We start from the raw sequence: 25,574 nt of genomic DNA on the forward strand, positions 1-25,574 counted from the left end.
CTATTTAACCAAACAGATGTCTATAATCCGAATAAACAGACATAGCACAATGTATTTATGTAGGCCCACTTCCTGTTCAAGGATATAGGAATAGTAAACATAGAAACCTGTTTTCTTCTACTGTTCATAAATAGTTGGTTTTAGCCTTTTGGTGATTACGGCATAGCTTTATTTTTGAATTTTTAAAATGTTTTAAGCTTAGCAATTACTTGAGAGGGATATTGGGCCATTAATTTGACTGCTTTATTTAAATAAAAAATGTTTAATTATCATAAACAGCTATATATTAGATTCTTTATTCAAATTGTTCTAAATAGCAGTGCTTGGCATTTAATTTAGCATGAACTCTCATAGCATCTCTAAGATTTTATTTAGGACATTATAGAGATTTTATGTTTATCATAATTAGATTAATGCAATTCAGACATTTACAAGGTGTCATGTAAAGTTTCATTTATAACTATTTATAGCTGGAAAGAACCATCTGCATTTTAAACATGAAAATTGTACAGCTAAATTATGGTTTTTGTGAAAATCAAATCCAATTGGCAGTAAAAGTAATTAAAGTAGAGGCTCCAGATTTCTTTGGTGGCATTACTCTAAATGGCTGAGTGGTAAAGAATCCGCCTGCCAATGCAGGAGAGGCAGGAAAGGTGGGTTCAGTGCCTGGGAAGATCCCTGGAGGCGGAAATGGCAACTCACTCTAGTATTCTTGCCTGGAAAATTCCATGGACAGAAGAGCCTGGCGGGCTGCAGTCCATGGGATCATAAAGAGTCAGACACAGCTGGGCACCTGAGCGTGCAGGTGCACACCTGAGCTCTTACAGCAGAGAGCAGACTGTATTTGCCACAGATCTCCACACTGAGGTCTGTGCTGAGTAGTGGAGGACGGAGCCTTTTATATGGATTACCTTGGCCCGGCAGAGAGAACTGCCTGCCTTTCCTGCCTGGGCAGGTACCTATGCAGTGCTGTAGAGGGTGGAGGCTTGGAGACTGGAGGCTGCACCTGGTGGTGGGGTGGGAGTAGGGGCTGGGGGTGGGCTAAACAATGCTTGCGGGAAGAAGAGATACATATGTTTTGTGATGCACTGCACCACTGTGTCCCAGTAGCATGCAAAGTTTGGGTGCCCTCAATCCTGCCCCGGTGTTCCATGGGTTCAGAGGCACACCAGGAAGGGAAGAAAGTGAAGGAGATAAAGGAGGAGTGGGAGGATGCTCGACCCCTTGCCTGGTGTTCAGGTGTTTCCTGAGGGTCCTAGAGTGTGTAGAGCAGAGACTGAGAGCTGTGGATTAAAGTCAGTCCACTAATGTGTTTTATTTGGTTTACTAGCATTTAAAAACTTAATTTAAAATGCTTCAAATATAGAGAGATTTTACATGAACATCCAGTTGGAAGATCGGTCATATTCAATCAACTTTCCTGTGGTCAGTTGGCTAGGACTGAGGAGCATTTGCCTCTATTTATATGTTTCTTGCCTTTTCATACTGTTCATGGGGTTCTCAAGACAAGAATACTGAAGTGGTTTGCCATTCCCTTCTCCAGTGGACCACGTTTGGTCAGAACTCTCCACCATGATCTGTCCACCTTAGGTGGCCCTACATGGCATGGCTCATAGTTTCATTAAGTTAGACAAGGCTGTGGTCCATGTGATCAGTTTGGTTAGTTTTCTGTGATTGTGGTTTCATTCTGTCTTCTCTCAATGGATAAGGATAAGAGGCTTATGGAAGCTCTCTGATTGGAGAGACTGACTGTGAGGGAAATTGAGTCTTGTTCTGATGAGTGGGGCCATGCTCAGTAAATCTTTAATCCAATTTTCTATTGATGGGCAGGGCTGTGTTCCCTTTCGTTGTTTGGCCTGAGGCCAAACTATGGTAGGGGTAATGAAGGTGATGGCGACCTCCTTCAAAAGGACTTGTGCACAGTTCAGTTCAGTTCAGTTGCTCAGTCGTGTCTGACTCTTTGCGACCCCATGAATCGCAGCACGCCAGGCCTCCCTGTCCATCACCAACTCCCGGAGTTCACTCAGACTCACATCCATTGAGTCAGTGATGCCATCCAGCCATCTCATCCTCTGTCGTCCCCTTCTCCTCCTGCCCCCAATCCCTCCCAGCATCATAGTCTTTTCCAGTGAGTCAACTCTTCGCATGAGGTGGCCAAAGTACTGGAGCTTCAGCTTTAGCATCATTCCTTCCAAAGAAATCCCAGGGCTGATCTCCTTCAGAATGGATTGGTTGGATCTCCTTGCAGTCCAAGGGACTCTCAAGAGTCTTCTCCAACACCACAGTTCAAACGTGTCAATTCTTTGGCTCTCAGCCTTCTTCACAGTCCAACTCTCACATCCATACATGACCACAGGAAAAACCATAGCCTTGACTAGACGGACCTTGGTCAGCAAAGTAATGTCTCTGCTTTTGAATATACTATCTAGGTTGGTCATAACTTTTCTTCCAAGGAGTAAATGTCCTTTAATTTCATGGCTGCAGTCACCATCTGCAGTGATTCTGGAGCCCCCAAAATAAAAGTCTGACACTGTTTCTACTGTTTCCCCACTTATTTATTTCATGTTCCTGACCCTGCAGCAAGCCACTGCCTTGGGCTCCAAAATCACTACAGATGGTGACTGCGGCCATGAAATTAAAAGATGCTTGTTCTTTGGAGGAAAAGCTGTGATAATCCTAGACAGCATATTAAAAAGCAGAGACGTTACTTTGCTGACAAAGGTCCGTCTAGTCAAAGCTATGGTTTTTCCAGTAGTTATGTAAGGATGTGAGAGTTGGTTGGATCATAAAGAACTCTTGAGTGCCGAAGAATTGATACTTTTGAACTGTGGTGTTGGAGAAGACTCCTGAGAATCCTTTGGACTGCAAGGAGGTCAAAACTGTCAATCCTAAAGGAAATCAGTCCTGAATATTCATTGGAAGGACTGATACTGAAGCCGAAGCTCTAGTACTTTGGCCACCTGATGGGAAGAACTGACTCACTGGCAAAGACCCTGATGCTGGGAAAGATTGAAGGCAGGAGGAGAAGGGGATAACAGAGGATGAGATGGTTGGATGGCATCACTGACTCTATGGACATGAGTATGAGCAAGCTCTGGGAGTTGGTGATGGACAGGGAAGCCTGGCATGCTATAAGTCTATGGGGTTGCAAAGAGTCAGATGTGACTGAGCGACTGAACTGAGCTGATGTCTCTTGCCAGACCCTTATGACTTTTGGGTTTGTAGCCCCTGCAGTAGGCCCTGGCTGTCTTCAGTTTGTGGTATACCATGATGGTTTGATGAGCCTGTCTCTCATTCCTGACTTCTGTTTCCCAGTTTAAAGATCAGCACTGACAAAATATAGCAACCTACAAAAACAAACAAAAAATGGAGATGTGTTCCTCATGACCCAGATATTTTTAGGTTTTTTTTTTTTTTTCATTGTTTAAAGGATGTTTACCATATTCATGGAAAGTGCTTGTATTTTATGTCTTCTGTTTTTTGCCTTTATTTCTTGCCAGGACAAGCAATGTTTGTTTTCATTTCATTTTCATTGCAGAGTAGCCAAGAGACAAAATTATTTTCAGCAAAGTATCTCCACTTTAAATAAAGTTTTCTAAACTTTTCTAGATAAAAATGCATAAACATTTTGAGAATCAGATTTTTTTGTTAAGCTGTATTATTTTGTCTTCATATATGTCCAGTTAGTCTAGTACTAATAGAGTGAAAAGCAGTTTTATTTGTAAGGGTTTTCTAAATTGTATAAGGATTATAAAATATTTTTCTTCTCTTTTCTCACAAAATCCTCCCAGCGAGTTGAAAATGGTGACTTCAACTGGATTGTTCCAGGAAAATTTTTAGCATTTAGTGGACCACATCCCAAAAGCAAAATTGAAAATGGTAGGTTTTTCTTTACTTTACCCTCCAAAAATTTGTTTTAGTTCATCTTCTTTAATTTCTTGATTTCCTAAGATAATGCTTTCTTTTGGTAATATTCTCCAAAGAATATTTATTAATTAAAAAATCAAACAGTAGTAATCAGTATGTTAAATTTAGAGTTTAGTAAGTGGAACTATAATCACTGTTTAAAACTAGCAAATTTGTAGGTGTGTTCACTTTACCTTGACCTAATTATTAAAGAATCTGAGAAACCAGCTGATCACAACAATAAGCAGGCTGATGAATTCTATCAGCTGATCTCAGGTTTATTTGGTAGTAGAGGCATGTTGCACATCACAGTATTCTTTTGGGAACAACACAATTAACAATGTGATGATGGTGATGATAGGTGTCGTTTATAAAGTACTTACTGTGTGCTAGTTACCAGCTAATCACAGCATCATCTCATTTAGTGCACACACAATTCTATGTGGTGTAGGCACTATCTCCATTTCACAGAGGAGGAAACCGAGGCTTATGAGCAGGGAATTTGCCCAAGTTCACAGAGTAATATGCAGAACTGGTGGTACTTCAGCCCAGAGTATAGCTTCTAAACCCTGTTACCACACTGAACTGTTCAGTTCCATTGTGACAACTAGGAACAATCTTCCAGCTGACAAAAGTTAAACTACTTATTTGCAGTCTTTGTATAGCCAGAGGCATACATATTCAGGAAAAAAAAAAAGACTAAAAATAAGCCTCTTGAGGGAAGGGACATAGGTATACCTATGGCTGATTCATGTTGATGTTTGGCGGAAACCAACATAATACTGTAAAGCAATTATTCTTCAATTAAAAATAAATAAATTTAATAAAAATAAGCCTTTTGAATGAAATATGGTTGGCTATGTGAGTCTCCTCATGAGCATATGTTATTTTACTTATTTTTTTTTTAACCTCACATTGCCTAGAACACAAATAATGATAGGCACCAAAGGTTTAAGAATAATTTATGGGAGAAATACATAAAATTTAAAAATATCACCCCTGAACATAATAAGTCATCTTTTCCCTGCCCCCTGTCTGGTCTTACAGTTGGAACTCTAGTCCTCCAAAGAAACATAATTTAAAACCCCTATTCTGGATTTATTCTTCTTTAAATTATCATCATCTTCATAACTGTTTATTCCAAAATCTAGTTTCATTGCATATGGTTATTCATGCATTTGGATTTGATCATTTGTTTGTGTTTCCACACATGTGCCTATCATTTCATACCTATCATCTGTCTCCCAGGGAACTCTGCTTGAATTATGGTTTTCCTCTGGGGATGGGTAATCCTCCTGACAAACAGGTGGTCACTGTACTGAAACCAGAGTTAGATCGTATTCACAAATTTGCTCATGAGTCTTTTTCACTCCAGATATTGACTGATTAACCTCTGTTCTGTTGGATTGTTAGGAATAACTTGTTAAGTGCCTGAGGGAACTGCTTTTCCAGAGTTGGTCTTCAAGACAGGATTGATTAAATCTCCCTTTTGTGCAAAATGACCCAACTCAGACCCAGAAAACTTTAGTAGGCATATGGTTTCTGTAGTGAGTTTGTTTTTGCATGAAGCTGAAAGAATTTTACCATTTAGGATTTCATTTTTAAATGAAATTTCCTTAAAGAGAAGCTGAGGAGTATAATTTTTAAAAACCATTTAAAATATTTTTATAGAGGTAATGCCTGATTATCATTTTTGAAAAAGAAGAAAATGCAGATGAACTAATATTAGCAGCATAAAAAGTGATCTATAATTATAACTGTGTTTTCTACATTTACTAGTTGTTGGTGGGATTATTGAGGATTTTAATTTTCTGTTTATCTGGTTTTTTTTTTTTTGTTTTTGGCATACATTTTTTTCCCCTAAAGAATACACACACACACACACACACACACACACACACACAGACTTACAACAATATTTCTTTTTTTTTTTTATCAGCATGGAGTTATAACATGATTGATGTCTTATAGCAACTTTTTTTCACTTAACGTACCACAGACTCCTTTCTATGGCAAGGAGATCTTCATTATAAATATAGATAATGATAAATCTTCATGATAAATGTAGATCTTCATTATAATTTTCCATGAATGCATTCAATGACTATACCATAGTTTTAATAATTACTTGATTAATTTTTGAATGAGATCTGGGTTATTCACAGTTTTTCACTTTTTAAAAACTGTAGTGGGTGGCATACTTGTCCATATATCTTTTTTGCAGCCCCAGTTTCTTTTCTATATTCTCAGAAGAAGAATCACAAGGTAAAAGGACATGAATACTTTACGTGTCAGTTCTTAGCTGTCAAAAATCTTAAATTATTAGCTACCATTTGCTTATGTGCCAGGAGTGGTGCTAAGCCTTTTGTGCACACTTTATCTATTTAATAATCAGAACCACTCCCTGGAGCAGGTGGTAGCTATTTTGTGGATGAGAAGATGGAGGCTTGGTAACCTAACTTGCCCAGGTTGACAGAGCTGGAAAGTAGCATTGTGTGAATTCAAACATAGGTCACTGATTCCAAATTCTGTGTTCTTTATTTTACTTCAGAGGAAAAATATGTTCACTATAGAAACTTTAAGCTATCTAGATAAAAAGTCACGTGTAGTTATATTATCTAAAAATAACCACCGTCAACTCATCACTCTATATACATCTTTTCTTTTCTGAATACGTATATTGTGCCCTCTCACATCGAGGGGAAAAAAAAAAAAGATCTGAAAGCGCTGCTTATGTAATACTTCTCAGTTTTTATGTCTAGAGCAATTTCATTTAAGGCTGTAATTGTTAGAATATTGATATTTTACCAGAATCCCCATTTTAAAATCTGATAGTCACTGACAGTGTCATTATATTTTTTGCAAAGTGTTTTAATTTAAGGTAAAGAGTCCTTTTTGAACTTAAAATATTTTTTGATGTAATTAGTAAACTTGATCCAGTTGTAGTGAAATCCTGGCACATTCTTTTTTCTTTTTTGAGTTGAGAAACCCTGTGTTTCCTGGGGAGGCTGAAAGTCATTTTAGGGGGTTTGTTAGTAGAAAAGGTATGGCTCAGACGGTAAAGCGTCTGCCTACAATGCGGGAGACCTGGGTTCGATCCCTGGGTCGGGAAGGTCCCCTGGAGAAGGAAATGGCAATCCACTCCAGTACTCTTGCCTGGAGAATCCCATGGACGGAGGAGCCTGGTAGGCTACAGTCCATGGGGTCACAAAGAGTTGGACACGACTGAACGACTTCACTTAGAAAAGGTATACTTTTAAGAAATTAACACTCAAATAACTGTTGCTAGGATGTAGTAAAAGGAAGCCCTAAAATCTTGGGATCTGGCAGAAAGCATTATGACAGTCTTAAGTGTGTGTTGTGTCAGCAGAGACTAACTAGGAATTCCTTTCGGCCATCGTTGTTCACGTTTTTTTTGACGAGTTGGAAGGGAGGAACCCTACCCCCTTTTTGGTTAATAAACTTGACTAATATAGCAGTAGCACAAATTCGATTTCAAATTTTTGCAAAAAAAAATCCCCCAAATTCTCAGGTGGCAATGTCCTTCTCATTTCCATCTTAAAAAGAAAGTCAAAAGCACAGAGAAAGACAGCTTGGAAGAGAGAATCCCAACAATTTGAAGTGTCAGCTGGCTCATTTAGGGAGAGAAGCTCAAGGCGTAGAGCCTGAGCTGGTTGAAGCCTGGCTCTGCCCCCAACTGGCTGTATGGTTGTTCTCGTTCAGTCGCTTGGTTATATCCGACTCTGTGACCCCAGCAGCTCGCCAGGCCTCTCTGTCCTTCACCATCTCGCAAAGTTTGCCGAAGTTCATGTCCATTGCATCAAACTTATACCAGTTCCTCAACTTCTCTCAGTATCAAAAGGGGGAAAGTGGGATATACTCTGTAGGCATTTGGTGAGGATTACAGATATCCTCAGTGGTAAAAAAAATCTGCCTGCTCGTGCAGGAGACACAAGAGATGTGGGTTGGATCCCTGAGAGGGAAAGATCCCCTGGAGGAGGAAATGGCAAGCTACTCCAATGTTCTTGCCTGGGAAATCCCCTGGACAGAGGAGCCTGGTGAGCCACAGTCCATGGGGTCACAGAGAGTCGGGCATGACTGAGCAACTGAGCACACACACAACAGAGACTGTTTAGGAAGTGTCTTGCGCAGTGTTGGGCACATTAACAGGTGTCATTAGAGAGCAGATACTCTGATTATAGTGTTATCATTAGAGAACCTAATAAACATATTTTATTGTTTTCCAATTTGCCTGCCTATATTGCCGTTTTAGCTTTTAATAAAGAATGGGTAGATTGGTCATTTGACCTCACTGTTCTGAAGTTTCCTAACTTTAAAATGAGGGGCTGGAAAGAGATGCATTTTTACAACCCCTCTTTCTGAGAATCTTGGTCAGCGCCAGGGCTGTGCTTGAGCTTTATGATGCCAGGGCTCCATCTAGCGGCCAGATGGAGGAAGGTTTGTTTGATTGGTCCATCAGCTCACACTCCACATTGCTAAAACCAGTCCCCTATCAGAAGCATCTGAACACAGTTAAAACACCCACAAACGGTTGTTTGGAAGTCAGAGGATATTGCCATTGTTGGTTATAACTTGTTTGAAACACTTTTTTGAGGATTTTGAAGATATATGCTCACCGACTGTAGTAAGTGCAGCCCTTCATGTTCATATAACGTCCCTTTTTCTAACATAGAATGGAGTTGGGTTTTGCCTGAAATCAGCCTCAGCACAGGCCCTGGAATCTGACTGTTGTTCTGTCAGTAAGTTGTGTCCGACTCTTTTGTGACCCCATGGGCCATAGCCCACCAGACTCTTCTGTCCATGGGATTTCCCAGGCAAGAATACTGGAGTGGGTTGCCATTTTCTTCTCAAGGGGATCTTCCCGACCCAGGGAGCAAACCCGAAAGCTCCTGCCATGGCAGGCAGGTTCTTTACTGCTGAGCTGTCAGGGAAGCCCATTTATTCCTGTTATCGAAGGTAAACGGAAAGCTTTCATTTGGGAATCTGACTGCTAGTGTTCGAACGCTGCCTCTGTCTCTTCCCAGCAGTGTGTACATGAGTCAGTTAACTTTTCCAGGCATTGGTAACTGAGTAAGGTTTATTGAGATGATACACGTGAAACACTTAGCTTAGGGACTGGCATATAGAAGTGCTCAATATATGTTAGGTAATAATGATTATTACCATTATTGTTACTTTTTTCAATGCCCTATTGCCAAATCTGGATACCTGTTCAGTGTTCTTCTCTCAAAAGATATACATAGTTTCTATTGATAGTAGATTTAGGTATATTATCTGTAATGCTGTTTATTTATGATGGAAATTCATATATGTAAAGAGAAGCTCTCACAGCTTTGGTGGAGGAGGGGAGCTGCTGCTGCTGCTAAGTCACTTCAGTCGCGTCCGACTCTGTGCGACCCCATAGATGGCAGCCCACCAGGCTCCTCCATCCCTGGGATTCTCCAGCCAAGAACACTGGAGTGGGTTTCCATTTCCTTCTCCAATGCATGAAAGTGAAAAGTGAAAGTGAAGTTGGTCAGTCGTGTCCGACTCTTAGCGACCCTATGGACTGCAGCCTACCAGGCTCCTCCGTCCATGGGAGTTTCTAGGCAAGAGTACTGTAGTGGGTTGCCAGTGCCTTCTGCACTGGCAGAGGAGGAGGAGGGACAGTACCAAAGAACCATTAGCACACTTCATGACAGGTGCTATCATGGAGGTGCCAAGTGTGCTAGGAAGCCAGGGTCAGAAGCCCTTGTCAGCCCATCATACCATGGGAAGGTTCCCATGTCATGAATTCATGAACCCTCTCCTTCCCATTCCTTACACAATAGAAGAGCTCTTGTTATTTCTCCCTTTAGGCTGGGAAATGATTTGAGCACACATACCAACTAGGGAAACAGATCTGTTTTTTTTTTCCCCTAAGTTGAAAATCATGTGTTTTCTCTAAATGTGTATAAGTCACTGTTTCTACACAGAAGATTTTAAATAAACTCTGCATTACTTGTTTGTGCCAAAGTAGCATGGTTTGTTAAAATCATGTATTTGGACTGTGTTAGGCCCATCTGCCAGTTCTGCCTCTATCCCTTGTGCGACCTTGGCCAAGTGTACTAGTTAGGGCTCTTGATTGCAGGAAGCAGAACTCTGGTAAATTAAACCAAAAAGGCACATTGGAATTATGCTGGGGAGCGCATAGCCTCCAATGGAAGGCTGGAAAATGAGATTTAGGAAATGAGCAGGCTCTAAGGAAGATCATATCTCAGCAGGATCCAGGCAGGACTGGAAACCACTTTATTTCAAATAGAAGGAAGGGATCCAATAGAAGGTATTTGCTAGAAACTGAAAGTGTTAGTTGCTCAGTTGCGTCCAACTCTTTGCAATCTCCAGGCTCCTCAGTCCAGGGAATTCTCCAGGCAAATACACTGAAGTGGGCTGCCATTTCCTCTTCCAGGGGCAACTACCACACGATTGCACTCATTTCACAGGCTAGCAAAGTAATGCTCAAAATTCTCCAAGCCTGGGCTTCAACAGTATGTGAACCAAGAGCTTTCAGATGTTCAAGCTGGTTTTAGAAAAGGCAGAGGAACCAGAAATCAAATTGCCAACATGCATTGGATCATAGAAAAAGCAAGAGAATTCCAGAAAAACTTCTATTTCTGCTTCATTGACTATGCTAAAGCTTTTGACTGTGTGGATCACAAAAAGTTGTGGAAAATTCTTAAAGAAGACCACCTTACCTGTCTCCTGAGAATTCTGTATGCAGGTCAAGAAGCAACAATTAGAAGTGAACATGGAACAATGAACTGGTTCTAAATTGGGAAGGAAGTACATCAAGGCTATATATTGTCACCCTGCTTATTTAACTTATAAGCAGAGTACATCCTGTGAAATTCTGGGCTGGATGAAGCACAAGCTGGAATCAAGACTGCAGGGAGAAATATCAATAACCTCAGATATGCAGATGATACCACCCTTTATGGCAAAAAGTGAAGAGGAACTAAAGAGCCTCTTGATGAAGGTGAAGGAGGAGAGTGAAAAAGCTGGCTGGAATCTCAACATTCAAAAAACAAAAATCATGGCATCCAGTCCCATCACTTCATGGCAAATAGACGGGGAAGCAATGGAGACAGTGACAGACTTTATTTTCTTGGACTCCAAAATCCCTGCAGATGGTGAGATGAAATTAAAGGATGTTTCCTCCTTGGAAGAAAAGCTATGACAAACCTAGACAGCAAACTAAAAAACAGAGACATTGCTTTGCTGACAAGGGTCCCAATAGTCAAACTCACGGTTTTCCCAGTGGTCATGTGTGGATGTGAGGCTTGGACCATAAAGAAGGCTGAGCATGGAAGAATGATGCTTTTGAACTGTGGTGTTGGAGAAGGCTCTTGAGAGTCCCTTGGACTGCAAGGAGATCAAATCAGTCAGTCCTAAAGGAAATCAATCCTGAATATTCATTGGAAGGACTGATGGTGAAGCTGAAACTCCAGTACTTTGGCTACCAGATGGGACCAGCTGCCTCATTAGAAAAGACCCTGATGCTGGGAGAGATTGAGGGCAGGAGGAGAAGGGGACGACAGAGGACGAGATGGTTGGATAGCATCACCGACTCAGTGGACATGAGTTTGAGCAGGCTCCAGGAGATGATGAAGGACAGGGAAGCCTGGCGTGCTGCAGTCCATGGGATTGCAAAGAGTCGGACATGACTGAACAGAAACTTCCAGGGGATCTTCCCAATCTAGGGATGAAACTCGGGTCTCCAGCTTTGCAGATAGATTCTTTACCTTCCGAGCCACCAGGAAACCCCAAGGAATTTGCTAGAAAGAAAGTTAAAAAGTAAAAGGGCAACTCTGAAAAAAAAAAAAACAACCCCAGCATATTAAGGAAGAAATAGTTATTGCCTTTAAGGCCAGGGTTAAGGGAACAGAAAGGAAAATGTGAGACCAGCAACCTGGGAGCTCCGAAGGGCTGGTACTGGCACTTGGGGCCTGAGGAGTGGGGACTGTTAGGCTCGGCTGGTGCTGGGAGTGCCAAACTAAGTTGGGGCTTCCTCTCCTCTGCAGAAGCCATGCTGGCAGGAAAACAGAAGGTGTCTCTTCTTCCTCTGGCCTCCAGTTGTTCCAGCTGTATTTTAGTGCCTCCCATTTTTCAAACTGACAGAAAACCAGTGGGAAAAGTAGTTTGGGAAATGTTACATGTACACCCAAGCCTCTTGTTGGCTTGCAATTAAGAGAAAATAGGAAACAACCAGCATATTCGATGTTCGAGACAGCAGGAAAAACAACCAAGGACACAGTGCAGAAAATGCTGGGTCGCCTTGCTGGCTGCTGCTGCCCACCACGCTTGGAGTCCTGAGTGGTGAATGAGTCCTGAATGAGGTCATCTCACTTGGTGTGCCCTGAATGGGTTACAGCCGTGGTAATCAGTGTGCTGAGAAATGAGTCCCTTTAAGCCCTGGGGCCGCTAGGTAAGGCTTGCAGTGGTCAGAGCCCCCAGTGGTCACCGTCGTGACTGGCCAAGCGTAGGTCATACGTACAGCCTCCCAGGTGGCACTAGTTGTAAAGAATCCACCCGCCAATGAAGGAGTTGGAAGAGACAATGGTTCCATCCCAGGGTTGGGAAAATCCCCTGGAGGAGGCATGGCAACCCACTCCAGCATTCTTGCCTAGAGAATCCCATGGACAGAGGAGCCTGGTGGGCTGCAGTCCATGGGGTCACAAAGAGTCGGACATGGCTAGAGTGACTTAGCACGCAGGCACAGGTCATGCATCTGTAACCCAGCTCCCAGCAATAGTCACATGGTGCTGGACCCACTCACAACATAAGGGGTTTGGAGGCTGACCACCTGTTCGCCTCAAAAAAGAAAATATCTCCTAAACTGATTACTGAACCTCTTTTAGTTAACGGTTACCTGGGGTTTACTATTTTTATCTTAATGGGTTGTTCTGAGGATTAAAAGAACTTGCACTTGTGACTTGGACATAGTAGGTGTTTAGTATACTCTGTGAATGCACTGTAGATTAAAACTATACATCTGGCAAAAAGGCTTTAACTGTAGCTCAAAAGTATTTGTCAAGAGGAAGAAAAAACACAGAGTCCTCCCAGGCCTAGTGTGCACCCTGAGGGCCTCATGAATGCCTTTATTTTTGGCTTGGAGGACCGGTGCTCCTGGGATTTGAATCCTAAGAGGTTGAGGTTTTGAACTGTTCAAGAGTTTCTTTACAATAGTCAGATTTTTTTTTTTCTTCTTTCCCTCCGATGGTGTTTTTCTCCAGTTATTCAGCTGGCTGTTTTTAGGAAGTTGCTTCGACCTCAGCCTCTCCTGAAATGCACTTTCTTCCTAAGCTCTGTTGAGACTGATCTCTATCTCGAAGGGTTTTCCTGTTCCTGGGTTACATGAGGCAACATACGTGCCTTTTGCTTACACCTTCTGCTTTCCTTTAGGTTATCCTCTTCACGCCCCCGAAGCCTACTTTCCCTATTTCAAAAAGCATAACGTGACGGCGGTCGTGAGGCTGAACAAAAAGATCTATGAGGCAAAACGCTTCACAGATGCGGGCTTCGAGCACTATGACCTCTTCTTCATCGACGGCAGCACTCCCAGCGACAACATCGTGCGGAGGTTCCTGAATATCTGTGAGAACACCGAGGGGGCGATCGCCGTCCACTGCAAAGGTGCGAGCAAGGAGGCCTTGGTGGGCACTGGAAGGGGATGAGACCAAAGGCAGCACAACAGGCGGAACAAAACCAGTTAGCTTCTTAGGAAACAAATGGGTTTGGTTTCAGAACCCTGGACCACCCCCTCCTCCCTGCACCCACCCCAGCTTAGCTGGTAACAGGAGACCCCAGTTTGATTCCTGGGTTGGGAAGAACCCCTGGGGAAGGGATAGGGTACCCACTCCAGTATTCTTGGGCTTCCCTGGTGGCTCAAGATGGTAAAGAATCCGCCTGCAATGCCAAACACCTGAGTTCAATCCCTGGATTGGGAAGATCCCCTGGAGGAGGGCATGGCAACCCAGTCCAGCATTCTTGCCTGGAGAAACTCCATGGACAGAGGAGCCTGGCGGCCTACAGTACATGGGGTTGCAGAGTCGGATATGACTGAGCGACTAAGCACACAGCATCCCTCCCCCCATTAGTCTTCAGCATCGTGGAACCGAATGTCTTCCCTGCCCGTTGCTAGGGAGCGGTAGTGTACCTGGCTCATCGCTAGCTTCCTTGCCACAGGTGTGTTACTGCCTCTGAATGACTGAAAGACTTGTGTAAATGCATCTCTGGCCTCCAGGAGAGGGTACTTTGGGACAGGAGTCGCCAGATTTGCAAATAAAAATACAAGATGCCCAGTTAAGTTTGAATTTTAAACAGCGAGTATTTTTTTTTTTTTTTTAGCCTGTCTCAAATATCGCACCAAACATATATTCTGTATTTTACCTGGCAACCATGTGTCAGCTACTCAGAAAGTACGAAATAACCTTTGCTTTAAGCCTAGCTGTTGGGCTTTGAGAAGGCTCGCATTGTAGGTTTTCCAGCACGGTGGAAGGTATTTTACTGGGGTCTTTGGTTTCAGCGAGGAGAAACTGCTTCAGCCATCACAGGCGGAGCCTCTCGTTGCTCACATGCGGCTTTTCGTGCTGCCGCTGGGTGGTGCTGTTCTCCGGGGTTTCGTCTGAGAACCCGGTTTCTGGGGCGTTTTATGCAAATTGTCTAGTAGGTGCTGGGGATTGTCCTGTTCTTTTCCTGTGCCTAGTGCTGCTGTAACTGACTTACTCAGACGAGCATGGCCTTGGTTCTGACAGAAATTAAAATACTGTTTTGTAGGCCCTTGTTTCTATGTTTAAGAATTGAGTAGGTGGAGGTACTTGCTGAAAATGTGAGCAGCAACTGAAAGCCGCATTTTGGGAGAGGCTGGGCGATGGAAACAGCTGCATGTGGCCCCCGGTTCAGCTGCGGGCTCCTCGGTTGGGTCAGGCTTCGTCCACGAGAACAGGAACCCCTTCCTCGCCTCCGCGTTTCTCAGCAGGATGGGGCCCCCGACCGGCTGGACTTCTGTCTCCCGGGTGGTGGGGGAGTGGGAGGGTGGATGTGCTAGGAAGGTGTCTCTAGACTGGTGCTTCCCGTTCTGCCCAGGTCACGGCGGGGTGGCGGCGCTCTGGCTTTTCCCCGTGTGATCCCTGTGCGCCTGGCTCTGCCTCTATCTCATTTTGTTAAAGATTGCCTAGGCCCGAGGAAAAGCCTGCATTTCTCATGCCGTTGGCCAGCTTTTAGTATGCGCAGGGTGCGCATCCGCCAATGTGACTGGAAGGGACTTGGGCATCCGCGCATTTTAGAATCCACGGGGATTCCAGAACCAGCCCCTCGTGGATACCAGACCACTGAATGTCAAGTGTCGGTGGAACTCGAAAGCTAATGAGAATATGGCAGTTGCTGACGTTTAGTAGGAGCTATTCACATGGTCTCTTTCAAAGCTTTTGTGTCATAAAAAGCAGTATTTCTTATGGGATTAATTTGTCCTTATTTCCTAATCAGTTTTTTGGTTGCCAAGGCATGTAGTTTCTCTGCCTGTCATGTCTTGGTGGTTTAGTCGCTAAGTCATGTCCGACTGTTGTGATCCCGTGGACTGTAGCCTGTCAGGCTCCTCTGTCCAAGGGATTCTCTAGGCAAGAATACTGGAGTGGGTTGCCATTTCCTTCTCCAGGGGATCTTCCCGACCCAGGAATCGAACCCAGGTCTCGTGCACTGCAGGCAGATGATTTACCAACTGAGCGATGTCATGTCTTGGATTGACAAATTCAGGGGAGGGGAAATGCAAAGCTTTCATTAAAACTCATCATATCTCTTGGTGTTATTCCTCACCTAACAAACGTTGGGAAAATAAGACGCTCTGGTGTTAAACATTCTTTTTACAGATATTCTCTTTATTATATCCTTGAGCTGTAATTGTCGACCTTATAAGGAATATTTTAAGAAATATCTATATTTTATATTGCAGGGGTTTAAAAAATATTTTAATCAGATCCTTTAGCAATGAAGTCAGTTCTCATATACGAAGCTCACAGTTACAGGTGGTGACATTTTTTTGAGAGTTATTTCATTTGCTTCCACTTGTACACACATGTAGGATTCTTTTGCAAGGATTACACCTTTGATTTAATTACAGCTGTAATGCTTTTAATAGCATACTTAGCTACTATAGGCCTGTTAATTATTTTGACATCTGCCCTAATTAAGTCAGTTTAATTTCCTGGGAATTAAAACAGCATAGAGCATTTTAATTGAATTCTAAGGAGGAGGGAGAGAGACTTATCTGATGTCAAATGAACTTTGGTAGCTGCTGAAAAGAGAATGACTATTTCATGCCTCAATGTAAAGTACTAAAAATAGAGATAAACTGGAAACTAATTTTCTGGGAATGTGCAAAATCTCATAACGATTCAGTATCTGCAGCTTGCCTTCTGGTTGATAAAACTAATGGCCGTGATTTTGTGAAGTTTTCCAGCGCAGATAATCATTAGACAGTGGCAACGTTGTGATGTTTCACTATGTGATTTTTGATGATCGGTAGGGGTTTCAGAAAATGCCTGAAACTGTAAGGCAATCAGCCTTTAACTTGGTATAAATAGAAGACTTTTCAACATCTTCTCTCCCTGTGCCAGGGAGCCCTTTAATTATGAATGCTTTAAAAAATTTGTTAAAGTTTTTATAGAAACTTAGTGAACTGTTCCTATTCTGTTGGGTTGTGGTAAGAGCTCCTGACTATTGAGTGCTAAGTAGGTTCTTTTTATAGATCTAAATTATAGACTCTTTAAAAGGGGGAAGTAACTTTTAGTTTTAGAGAAATTTGAAAAATTTCTGTGCCACCCTTTTCTTTTTGGTTGTGAGTTTGTGTGATGAAGAGCCTAACCAAGGGAGCAGGTAGCCTCCTGTATGGGAGGGATGCAGGGGGAGACAGTGTTATCTTGTAGAGAAGGCCATCCTCTCCCCAGGCTGAGACCCAGATTGGTGACTTGAAAAGAAGTGCTCTGGAAACCGACTGGGCTTCCTGCCTCAGGCTGTCCAGCTGTATTCTGTCAAAATGATTACCTGTACAGCAGTCTTGTCAGATGACTGAGGACTTAACAGCTCTGCAGAAACCTAAAATATTTACTCTGGGCACAAACATGAAAGCCAATAAATCTTATATTAAATGAAGAGAGTCCTACTGAGACCACGATTAAGCTTTGCTCTTTTCTAAAGAATGTTGATGTTTGGGGGCAAAATGAACTTCAGATGAAAACAGGACACACACATACACAAACCTTATCTAATAAAATAGTGTAAACATAATTTTTAGAAGAGTTAATGGGAAGGGAATGCTAGGCATCCATAAACTTGAGCTTGATTGTAATTTCATTGCATTTTTGATATGTATCCTCAACCTCAGGTGATACTACCCTCAAGGGAGAAAAATTTGTTTTGGGGTGGTAAACAAACATTTTCCTTTTCTATGCAAAGAACAGATTTATACACAGTACATATAGAAATATGCGATCTGTCTGTGACAGTAAAACTTCATGGGGAACAATCAGGAAAAAAAATGCCTAGAGAGGCTCTTGGCTGGGCTAAGATTGAAAAACACTAATTTAGAGACATACCTTTTTACGTTTTCACATTTTTGAGACTAGGATGGATCTTAAAATGATTGCATATCATAGTTTAATTTTTTCTTAGTGGAACTTAAATAATTGTGTGTTACACCATTAGATGACATGATTTTTTTTTTTTTTGCTGAAAAATTGTGTATTTCCAAATGCTGAGGAGATTAGAGAAGATTGTCTTTATTATTTGAAAAATGATAGGAAAAGCTACAAAAGGACTCCTGCTTTAGAAGTGGTGAGATTCTGAAACATGTAAATGAAGCCGCCAACTTTCTCCTATTTCCTTTTCTTTTTTTTTCCCCCCTATTTCCTTTTCTAACCGCATGGTTTCATGGATGACATTGTACCAGTTTTCTAGGCTAAAAGTATCAGTTGCCTTTCACCTTCCGTGTGACCCAATCAAAATGTCTTTCTAACTCAGCTCTTCCTTGTTACCACTGTCTCTCCCTGCCTCTGCCTGGCAGCCAGCCTTCCTCCCGCCCCAGCCTTCCTGCTCCTCTCTCTGGCTTCCATCTCTGACCTTTCCCATCCCGGAGGGATGCTACTGCCTCACCCAGCTGCTTTTATCATGTCAATTTCTTTGTCCCCAAATATATGGTGGCTTTATTTAGGGCTTTTTGTTGGTTAAAGGAAAAATCAGATATTTATAGGATAATGGCTATATGTTTATTATTAATAGTTGTTGATAATGTCATGAATTCCTAAATGAGCTGAATTTTGCTCATTAGAGCCTCGTCTACATATATTTGAGGAATAATAGCACATATATGCACAAAGTGTGACCTAATCAGTGTGCAGATGGAGCGCTGTGCACCCGAATCTGGAGAATCCCAAATAACTCAGCAGGCCTTGGTGCCTTCAGCCCACAATTGATAACCTGCTTCACCTAAATATAGGCTCCTGCACTTGACTCAGAGGTGCCCCTTAATCTGGCCCCTCCATACCCATCTGACCTTATTTTCCGCTCAACACACACTGACACATTCTCCAGGCCATCTGGCTTTCACTCATTGGACCCTGTGCTGAAATTGTCTGCAACTTTCCGATTCTTTAGAGTCAGCTGAAGTCCTTGTCGTCAATGACACATTCTTTGAAGACACCAACAACTCACACACTCCCTTTCTCTGAGCGCCTAGCTTCAGTTTAAACCTAATTTCTTCGCTTGTTGGTTATTATTCTTGTGTCTACAACTGTGTGATAAAGTATTGTGGTCAAAAATCATATCCTCTACTTGCTTATCTTCTTAACCTCTGAGCAAAGCCCTGACCTGGGTTGCTGGTAGACGATCAGTCAATAAACATTTGACCAGCTGAATCAAATGTTTGAAAACAAAGAGCCACTCTGTCATTCTATAAGAAAAAGAGTATATGATAGCAAGAGATTAAGTAGTGGAAAAATAACTCAGCGTAGTGCTTTACTCATAAGTGTTACTTAAATAACAGTTTATGGTGCTGAGTTTAACTCCAAGAAGCCAGATATGGAAAGATTTAGAAAATGCTTATAAATAAGCTCAGTGCTGTATATCTCAAGAGAGCAGGCATCCTGCTTGTCTTCATGTTTCTGGCCCCAGCATCAGTCACGGTGTCTTATACTCAGCGTTCTTAGTATTTGTTGAATGGAGTGACTGAGCAGATGAGCCCAAAGTGGAAAGAACTCTGGGACGATAGACAGCAGGATCCCCAGGGAATTTTAGTCCCGAATTCCATAGTCATTTATTATGCTAATATGAGCGAATTGATTAGTATCTTGGCCCTCAGTTCTGGGGTATGAACAGCAGTCACCGTATTTGAAGACTTTATAGTTTGATCAGATTTTTGAGTATTTTGGAGAAGGGGGAAGCCAGTGTAGGTTTAAAAGAATTGTTTAAATGCAAAGTCCTATCACTTTTATTTCTCTGGAGAGAGGAAAAAAATAGCACAATTTGTGAAAACACTTTGAAGAATGTTTTGATCATGATAGTAACCAGTACTTCTTTGACAATCATTTCTAACTGTATTAATTTCTCCTACATAACAGAAATTGGGTTTGACATCAGGAAAATATCCTGACGCAAAAGTTTTTGAAAAATGCCAGAGCCTCAGGAAATGAAACTTGAGCACTTCTTTTGCCTTGGTTCTTTCTCACTGGGCTGCATGCTCTCACAAGGGCCGTGACGGTGTGTGTTTTATCCATCACCTTATCCCCAGCTTCTAGGACAGCACCTGGCAGGTAGTAGCTGCTCCATCAGTGCGTGTTGGCTGAGGAAATAATGAACCCTGGTCTCTGAAAGAGTTACATAGAAGTTAGGACAACCTAATGGAAATAGTATTGAAACAGTCCTGGGCTAGGCAGCTGAGGAGGTCAGATGATGCTTATGGTATTGTTCTATTTGATTCTAGAATTTCTTATTCTACAATAAGTTTAAAAAAGCCTCACCATTTAAATAGGTTTAGACAATGACCATGATAATATAATCAGTTACACTTACTGACTTAGCATCACATACACACAAACTGTTAACTGAAGGTTCATCTCAGCCTGGACTGCAGCTAAGGAGTGGGAGCGTGGAGACACACCTGACAGCTGATATTTTGCAAGTGCTTGTCTGGAACCAGCATTGCCTTAGCAATACTCACAAAGGCAGTCATTCTCAAAGGTCCTTGGGAGTTGAACTGTCCATAATTTTCAAGACCCTTGCTCTTTTATATATATATATTATATATATATATATATATATATATATTTCCATATGTTTATTTTGATCATATGATCTGTGTTTTTTCTTGAGTTAGAATTATTATTTAGCCCTTGGTCATGTAAAAAGCATTACATTATTGCCTGGGTTTAAACATCTTGCACTGTATTTCAAACCATAGCAATTTCTGGACATGGTATGATTTCAGTATGTTTATGGATGTATTTGCTGAATTTTGTATTTCTTGTTCTTTTCCCCTCTCCTACAGCTGGTCTTGGAAGAACAGGGACCTTGATAGCCTGTTATGTCATGAAACATTACAGGTTTACGCATGCAGAAATAATCGCTTGGATCAGAATCTGCCGGCCCGGCTCTATTATAGGACCCCAGCAACACTTCCTGGAAGAGTAAGTATATTGTCTCCATTATTACACGGTGTCCTTGTTCCTGATTATTTCTGCCTCTTGTTGCCCAGTTGTGGACCCTGTCAAGCCCGTGGCTGTGAAATGGCTGCATTGTTAGAGAAGGCTGAGCCTTAGTCTAATGGAACATTGTTGATTTGACAGCTAATGCATTCTAACTTTGTACCTTTTATATCTCTTAGATCAGGTGAGAGTGAGAAGAAAATCACAGAGCTATCTCTGCCTACCTCTTTTCTGTCATTTTTCTATGTGTGATCTGGCTACAGTGCAATTTTCTTATATCATCCCACTTGGCACTTTTCATTCTTTTGTTTGCACGTCTAAAAGCAGAATGAGAAAAGAACACAAGACTAAGGTCAGTCAGTGATTTCAGCGACATTGCTGCTCCCCTGACAACTGACTACCCTGTTCATGTAGCTGCAACTTACGAGTAACCAAGGAGGAAAGGGAGAGAACTGGGATTTAGTCCTGGCTGTACCACTAACTAGCTTTATGACTATTATTTAGAATACTTATAAATTCCTCCTTTCATTTATTCACTCATTCATTAACTATTTGTCAAACCCCAGCCTGCAAGGAGGAGAAGTTTAACATGTACGGGTACACTCCTTTCTAGTTTCCCTTTACTTTACAACTTCAGAAATTACCATTAATTTACCCATTAATAAAATGAGATAAAATTAGCACCAGCTAATTTAGGTCCAACTCTAGAATATTACCAATTCGTGCCTTATACTGAACTTTCATTTTTTCCTTTTCTAGGATGGATTTATTTGCAATAGTATTCTTTTTCAGATAATTCCTTTCCCATTTAAATGATTTTATGTTGCTGAGAAATGAATGATCATGAATTACATAGAAATATGCCGTAAGTAAGCTACAAGCATTCAAATGGTTAAAAGAATTTGAGCTGGCTGAGGAGTTACCTAAGTTGCCAATCCCAGAGGGAGAAAGTGATAGGAAAATAAATGCTTTTAGTCTATACCTTAGACTAAAAGAATGAGGTGGAAGTGTAATGAAGACGCAAGGGAAGAATACTCAAGAACAAGACCATTAAGAAGACAATTTCTAGGTTGAATATTGTGAATATTAGTACAAATAAAAGAATTGTATTCTTTCAGAGTTTTCTTTTTGTTAGATTCCCTGCCAGTGATTTCCACTATTTTGCCTTATGTGTGCCTATAGCAGGGGACTTGGTGCTGTATATCTGCCAGGGGCTTATACTAATTACTTTCTAAAGTTGAATAAATGGCCTTACAGTTAGAATACAAAAGACATTCCTAAACCAGGATCTTTGGGCCATCTCTTAAAATCATTGTTTGGAAGACACAGTTTAGTCGTTAGTGACGTTCACTTATTCAACAGATACATTAGGTGCACACTCTCACCGGGCAGTGCTCCTGGTTCTGAGGATGCAGCAGTGTAGGTGACAGGCAGGGTCCCTTCCTCCCAGGGTGCTAGTGTTTCTAGTGTGAGGAGCGCACAACAAATAAGTTTTAAGTTTGGTTTCCAAGTGGCTCAGTGGTAAAGAATCCGTCTGCCAATGCAGGAGACTAGCGTTTGATTTCTGGGTTTGGAAGATCCCCAAATCTTTGGGAGGAAATGGCAACCCACTCCAGTATTCTTGCCTGGGAAATCCCATGGACAGGAGCCTGGCAGGCTATAGTCCGCAGGGTCACAAAGAGTCAGACACAGCTTAGTGACTAAACAACAACAATGTGAATTGCATCTATCTTTTGAATGTAGAGCCAGGATGGTCATGATGTGCCATTATTTGTTCATATGACTGGATCTGGCATGCAAATATTTCTTAGCGTATTAAGATGTCTGTGTCTGTACGTTTGAAGGACATTGATGTGTGATTTTCTTTTCTTGTAATACTTTGGTTAAGTTTTGGTATCGGGGTTATGCTGTCTTTGTGAAACAAGTTGTGAAGCATTTCCTTCCTTCTCTGTTTTCTGCAGAGTCTATGTATAAAATAATATTATTAGATTTGAGGGGGTGGGATGGGAATGAGAGGGTCATTGGCAAGTAAGGGCCTGCTTGATGTTGGATGGTCTGGAAGGGTTGATCGTCTGGTATGACAAAGGTAAACCAGGATGTGAGCCATGATGGGTTTGGTTCTGAAAAGTTTTTAGAGAGGGATGGATCATCAGTAGAGGCCTGACTATATGAGCCATCTGATGACTTTCTACCCAGCAATCTATAGGGTCTGGTAACCAAGGGAATACGGAAGGTTCTCTACTGGGCCACTTGCTTAGCTGGGCAGGAGGGGAACATGAGGTACTTAGGTCATCTCTGCTGCTCTGCAGGGCAGTGTTGTGGTCCACTGGGGAAGGGGAGGTGCTGGGCCACAGGGAGCCTGGGGGGTTAGGAGGCCAGACACTTCTGTTCAGTACATTCCCTGTTTCTAATATCCTGCCGGGAAAGCTTATTTAACAGACCTTTCTCCAGGCATTCTGTACACAACCTCAGGCCTTTTCCTAAGCTGCATTTGATGGCAGTAACAGTTTTCCTCTTACCTTTCTCCTGTTGCCTATATTAGTTGATAAAATTTACTTCCTCTATCATGTATAAATCATTATAAGTGAGGGAAAGAGTTCATTTATGATTCTACTTTCTTTTAACAAGTTTCTCTAAGTTCCTAATGATGGAACTTTAAAATAATTTTCCATCCTGAACATGACTGTTATAATTTTCTGTTGATTTTAAGTTTTTTTTCCAGTGGCCTTTGACAGATCTGTCCATGTCATCCTTGACCCAGTTTACAGAGGTCCCTCCTTTCTTCCCTCATTTCCTTTATTCCTTCCTTCCTGCAGCAACAGTTGATAATTGTTGAAAGCCACTGTTTGGCAGTGTTCTTTGCACTTGGGATGTTGCAGTAAAAGAGTAATTTCTGACCTATGGAGATGAAGAAAAAGAATGAGAGGGAGGGGAGGAAGAAGAAGGTGCTGGTAGGGGCAGGGGGAAGTTGATTTGCTGTGTGGCTAATAAACAAATGTATCAATTATATGGGCTTCCCAGGTGGTGCTAGTGGTAAGAACCCACCTGCCAATGCAGGAGATGCAAGAGACCCAGGTTCCATCCCTGGGTGGGGAAGACATCCGGGAGGAGGGCATGGCAACCCACTGCAGTATTCTTGCCTGTGAAGTTCCGTGGGTAGAGGAGCCTGGCAGGCTACAGTCCATGGAGCCACAAAGGGTCAGACAAGATTGAGCGATTGTAGTTTCTCTGACCATGATCGGTGTGATACAGAAAAATGAAGCACAGAAGAATAGCGGAAAGCAGAGAATGCAGTTTTAAATAACATGGTAGTGGTGGGATGCATTGAAGGCTTTTGAGGAAAGGCCTCAAAGAAGTGAGAGAGTAATTGGTGGGTGTTCTTGAAAAAAGGGTTTCCCTCCAAGGGAACAGCTGCTGAGCCTCTGAGCTGGACTGTTCCACAGGCCACCTTGGCTTATGGGGCCAGGAGGAAGAGGTCAGAATATACATTCTGCTAGGCCTTTGTAGGAGTCTGACTTTTCTTTGGGTGAGATGCAAAGTCATCAGAGGGGAACTTCCCTGGTAAAGAATTGGGCTTGCAAAGCAGGGGACGCAGGTTTGATCCTGGTTGGAGAACTACAATCCCACATGCAGTGGAGCAACTAAGCCCACACACCTCAACTAAGACTTGACACAAACAAATAAATGTTAAAAAAAAAAAAAATCACCACCCTTAACCACTATGTTAAGAAAAAGCAGAGGATTTTGAGCAGAGGAGTGATGCAATCTGACTACAATACGCACACACACATACAGATACTTTTTTAATTAACAATTTTACTTTGGGATAATTGTACATTAACATGCAGTTGTGAAAAATGACAGAAAACTCCTGTGTACCTTTTACCCATTTTCTCTTAGTGCTACCATTTTGCAAAGCTCTAATGTAATCAAAATCAGAATATTGACATTGATACAGTTAAGATATAGATACAGTTAACATTTCCATCGCTGCAAGAATCCCTCAGGTTGCCTTTTTATAGCTACTCTCCCTTCCTTCCTGCCCACATCCCCTCCTTGACTCCTGACAACTGCCAATCTGTTCTTCCTTTATATATTTTGTCATCTCAAGAATGTTATATATATGGAATCATAGAGCATGTAACCTTTGGGACTTGGTGTTTTTCACTCAGTATGATTCTCTGGAGATTCCTCCAGATTGTTGCTTGTATCAATAATTGTTCTTTTTAGTGGCTGAGTGGCATTCCAGGGAAGGAATGTTCTGCTGTTTGTTAACCATTTACCTGTTGAAGGACAGCCGAACTGTTTCCAGTTTTCAGCTATTATGAATAAAGATGCTGTAAATCTTCATGTACAGCTTTGTTCAAACATAAGTTTTCATTTCTCCTGGCTAAGTGCCCAAGAGTGCAGTTACTGGACTGTATGGTACCTGTTTACTTTTATAAGAAACTTGTCAAACTGTTTTCCAGTTTGGCTGTATCATTTTGCATTTTCACCAGCAGTGTTTGAATGAATGAATTTCTTTTTACATTTGTGAGCATTTTCTGTTAGCCATTCTGATAGGTGTGTAATAATCGATCATTTTTCAGTTTGCATTAAAACTGTAATCATCAATAATAACGAACAACTTTCCGTGTACTTATTTGCCATCTTTATTTATTTATTTTAATTTTAATTTTTACTTTATTTTACTTTACAAAATTGTATTGGTTTTTCCATACATTGACATGAATCCACCACAGGTGTACATGCGATCCCAAACATGAACCCCCCTCCCATCTCCCTCCCCACAACATCCCTCTGGGTCATCCCCATGCACCAGCCCCAAGCATTCTGTATCCTGCATCGGACATAGACTATAATATTTTGGTGAAGCATGTGTTCAAATCTGCCTATTCTTTATTTGTTTTCTTATTATTGAGTTTTGATAATTCTTTA

At 41.8% G+C, this 25,574-nt stretch overlaps 1 protein-coding gene across 13 annotated transcripts in view; it reads left to right on the forward strand.

The window, feature by feature from the left end:
- Positions 1-25,574, forward strand: part of CDC14A (cell division cycle 14A) — a 210,407-nt gene that overhangs the window by 133,682 nt on the left and 51,151 nt on the right. For all 13 annotated transcript variants that reach the window (XM_060412161.1, XM_060412179.1, XM_042251431.2 and 10 more), the window contains 3 exons: positions 3,792-3,879; positions 13,348-13,578; positions 20,480-20,618. In XM_060412161.1, the coding sequence (XP_060268144.1) occupies positions 3,792-3,879; positions 13,348-13,578; positions 20,480-20,618 (458 nt within the window). The remainder of the gene's footprint in view (positions 1-3,791; positions 3,880-13,347; positions 13,579-20,479; positions 20,619-25,574) is intronic.

This window comes from Ovis aries, chromosome 1 (genome assembly GCF_016772045.2).
Source record: "Ovis aries strain OAR_USU_Benz2616 breed Rambouillet chromosome 1, ARS-UI_Ramb_v3.0, whole genome shotgun sequence".
NCBI classification, from domain to species: domain Eukaryota; kingdom Metazoa; phylum Chordata; class Mammalia; order Artiodactyla; family Bovidae; genus Ovis; species Ovis aries.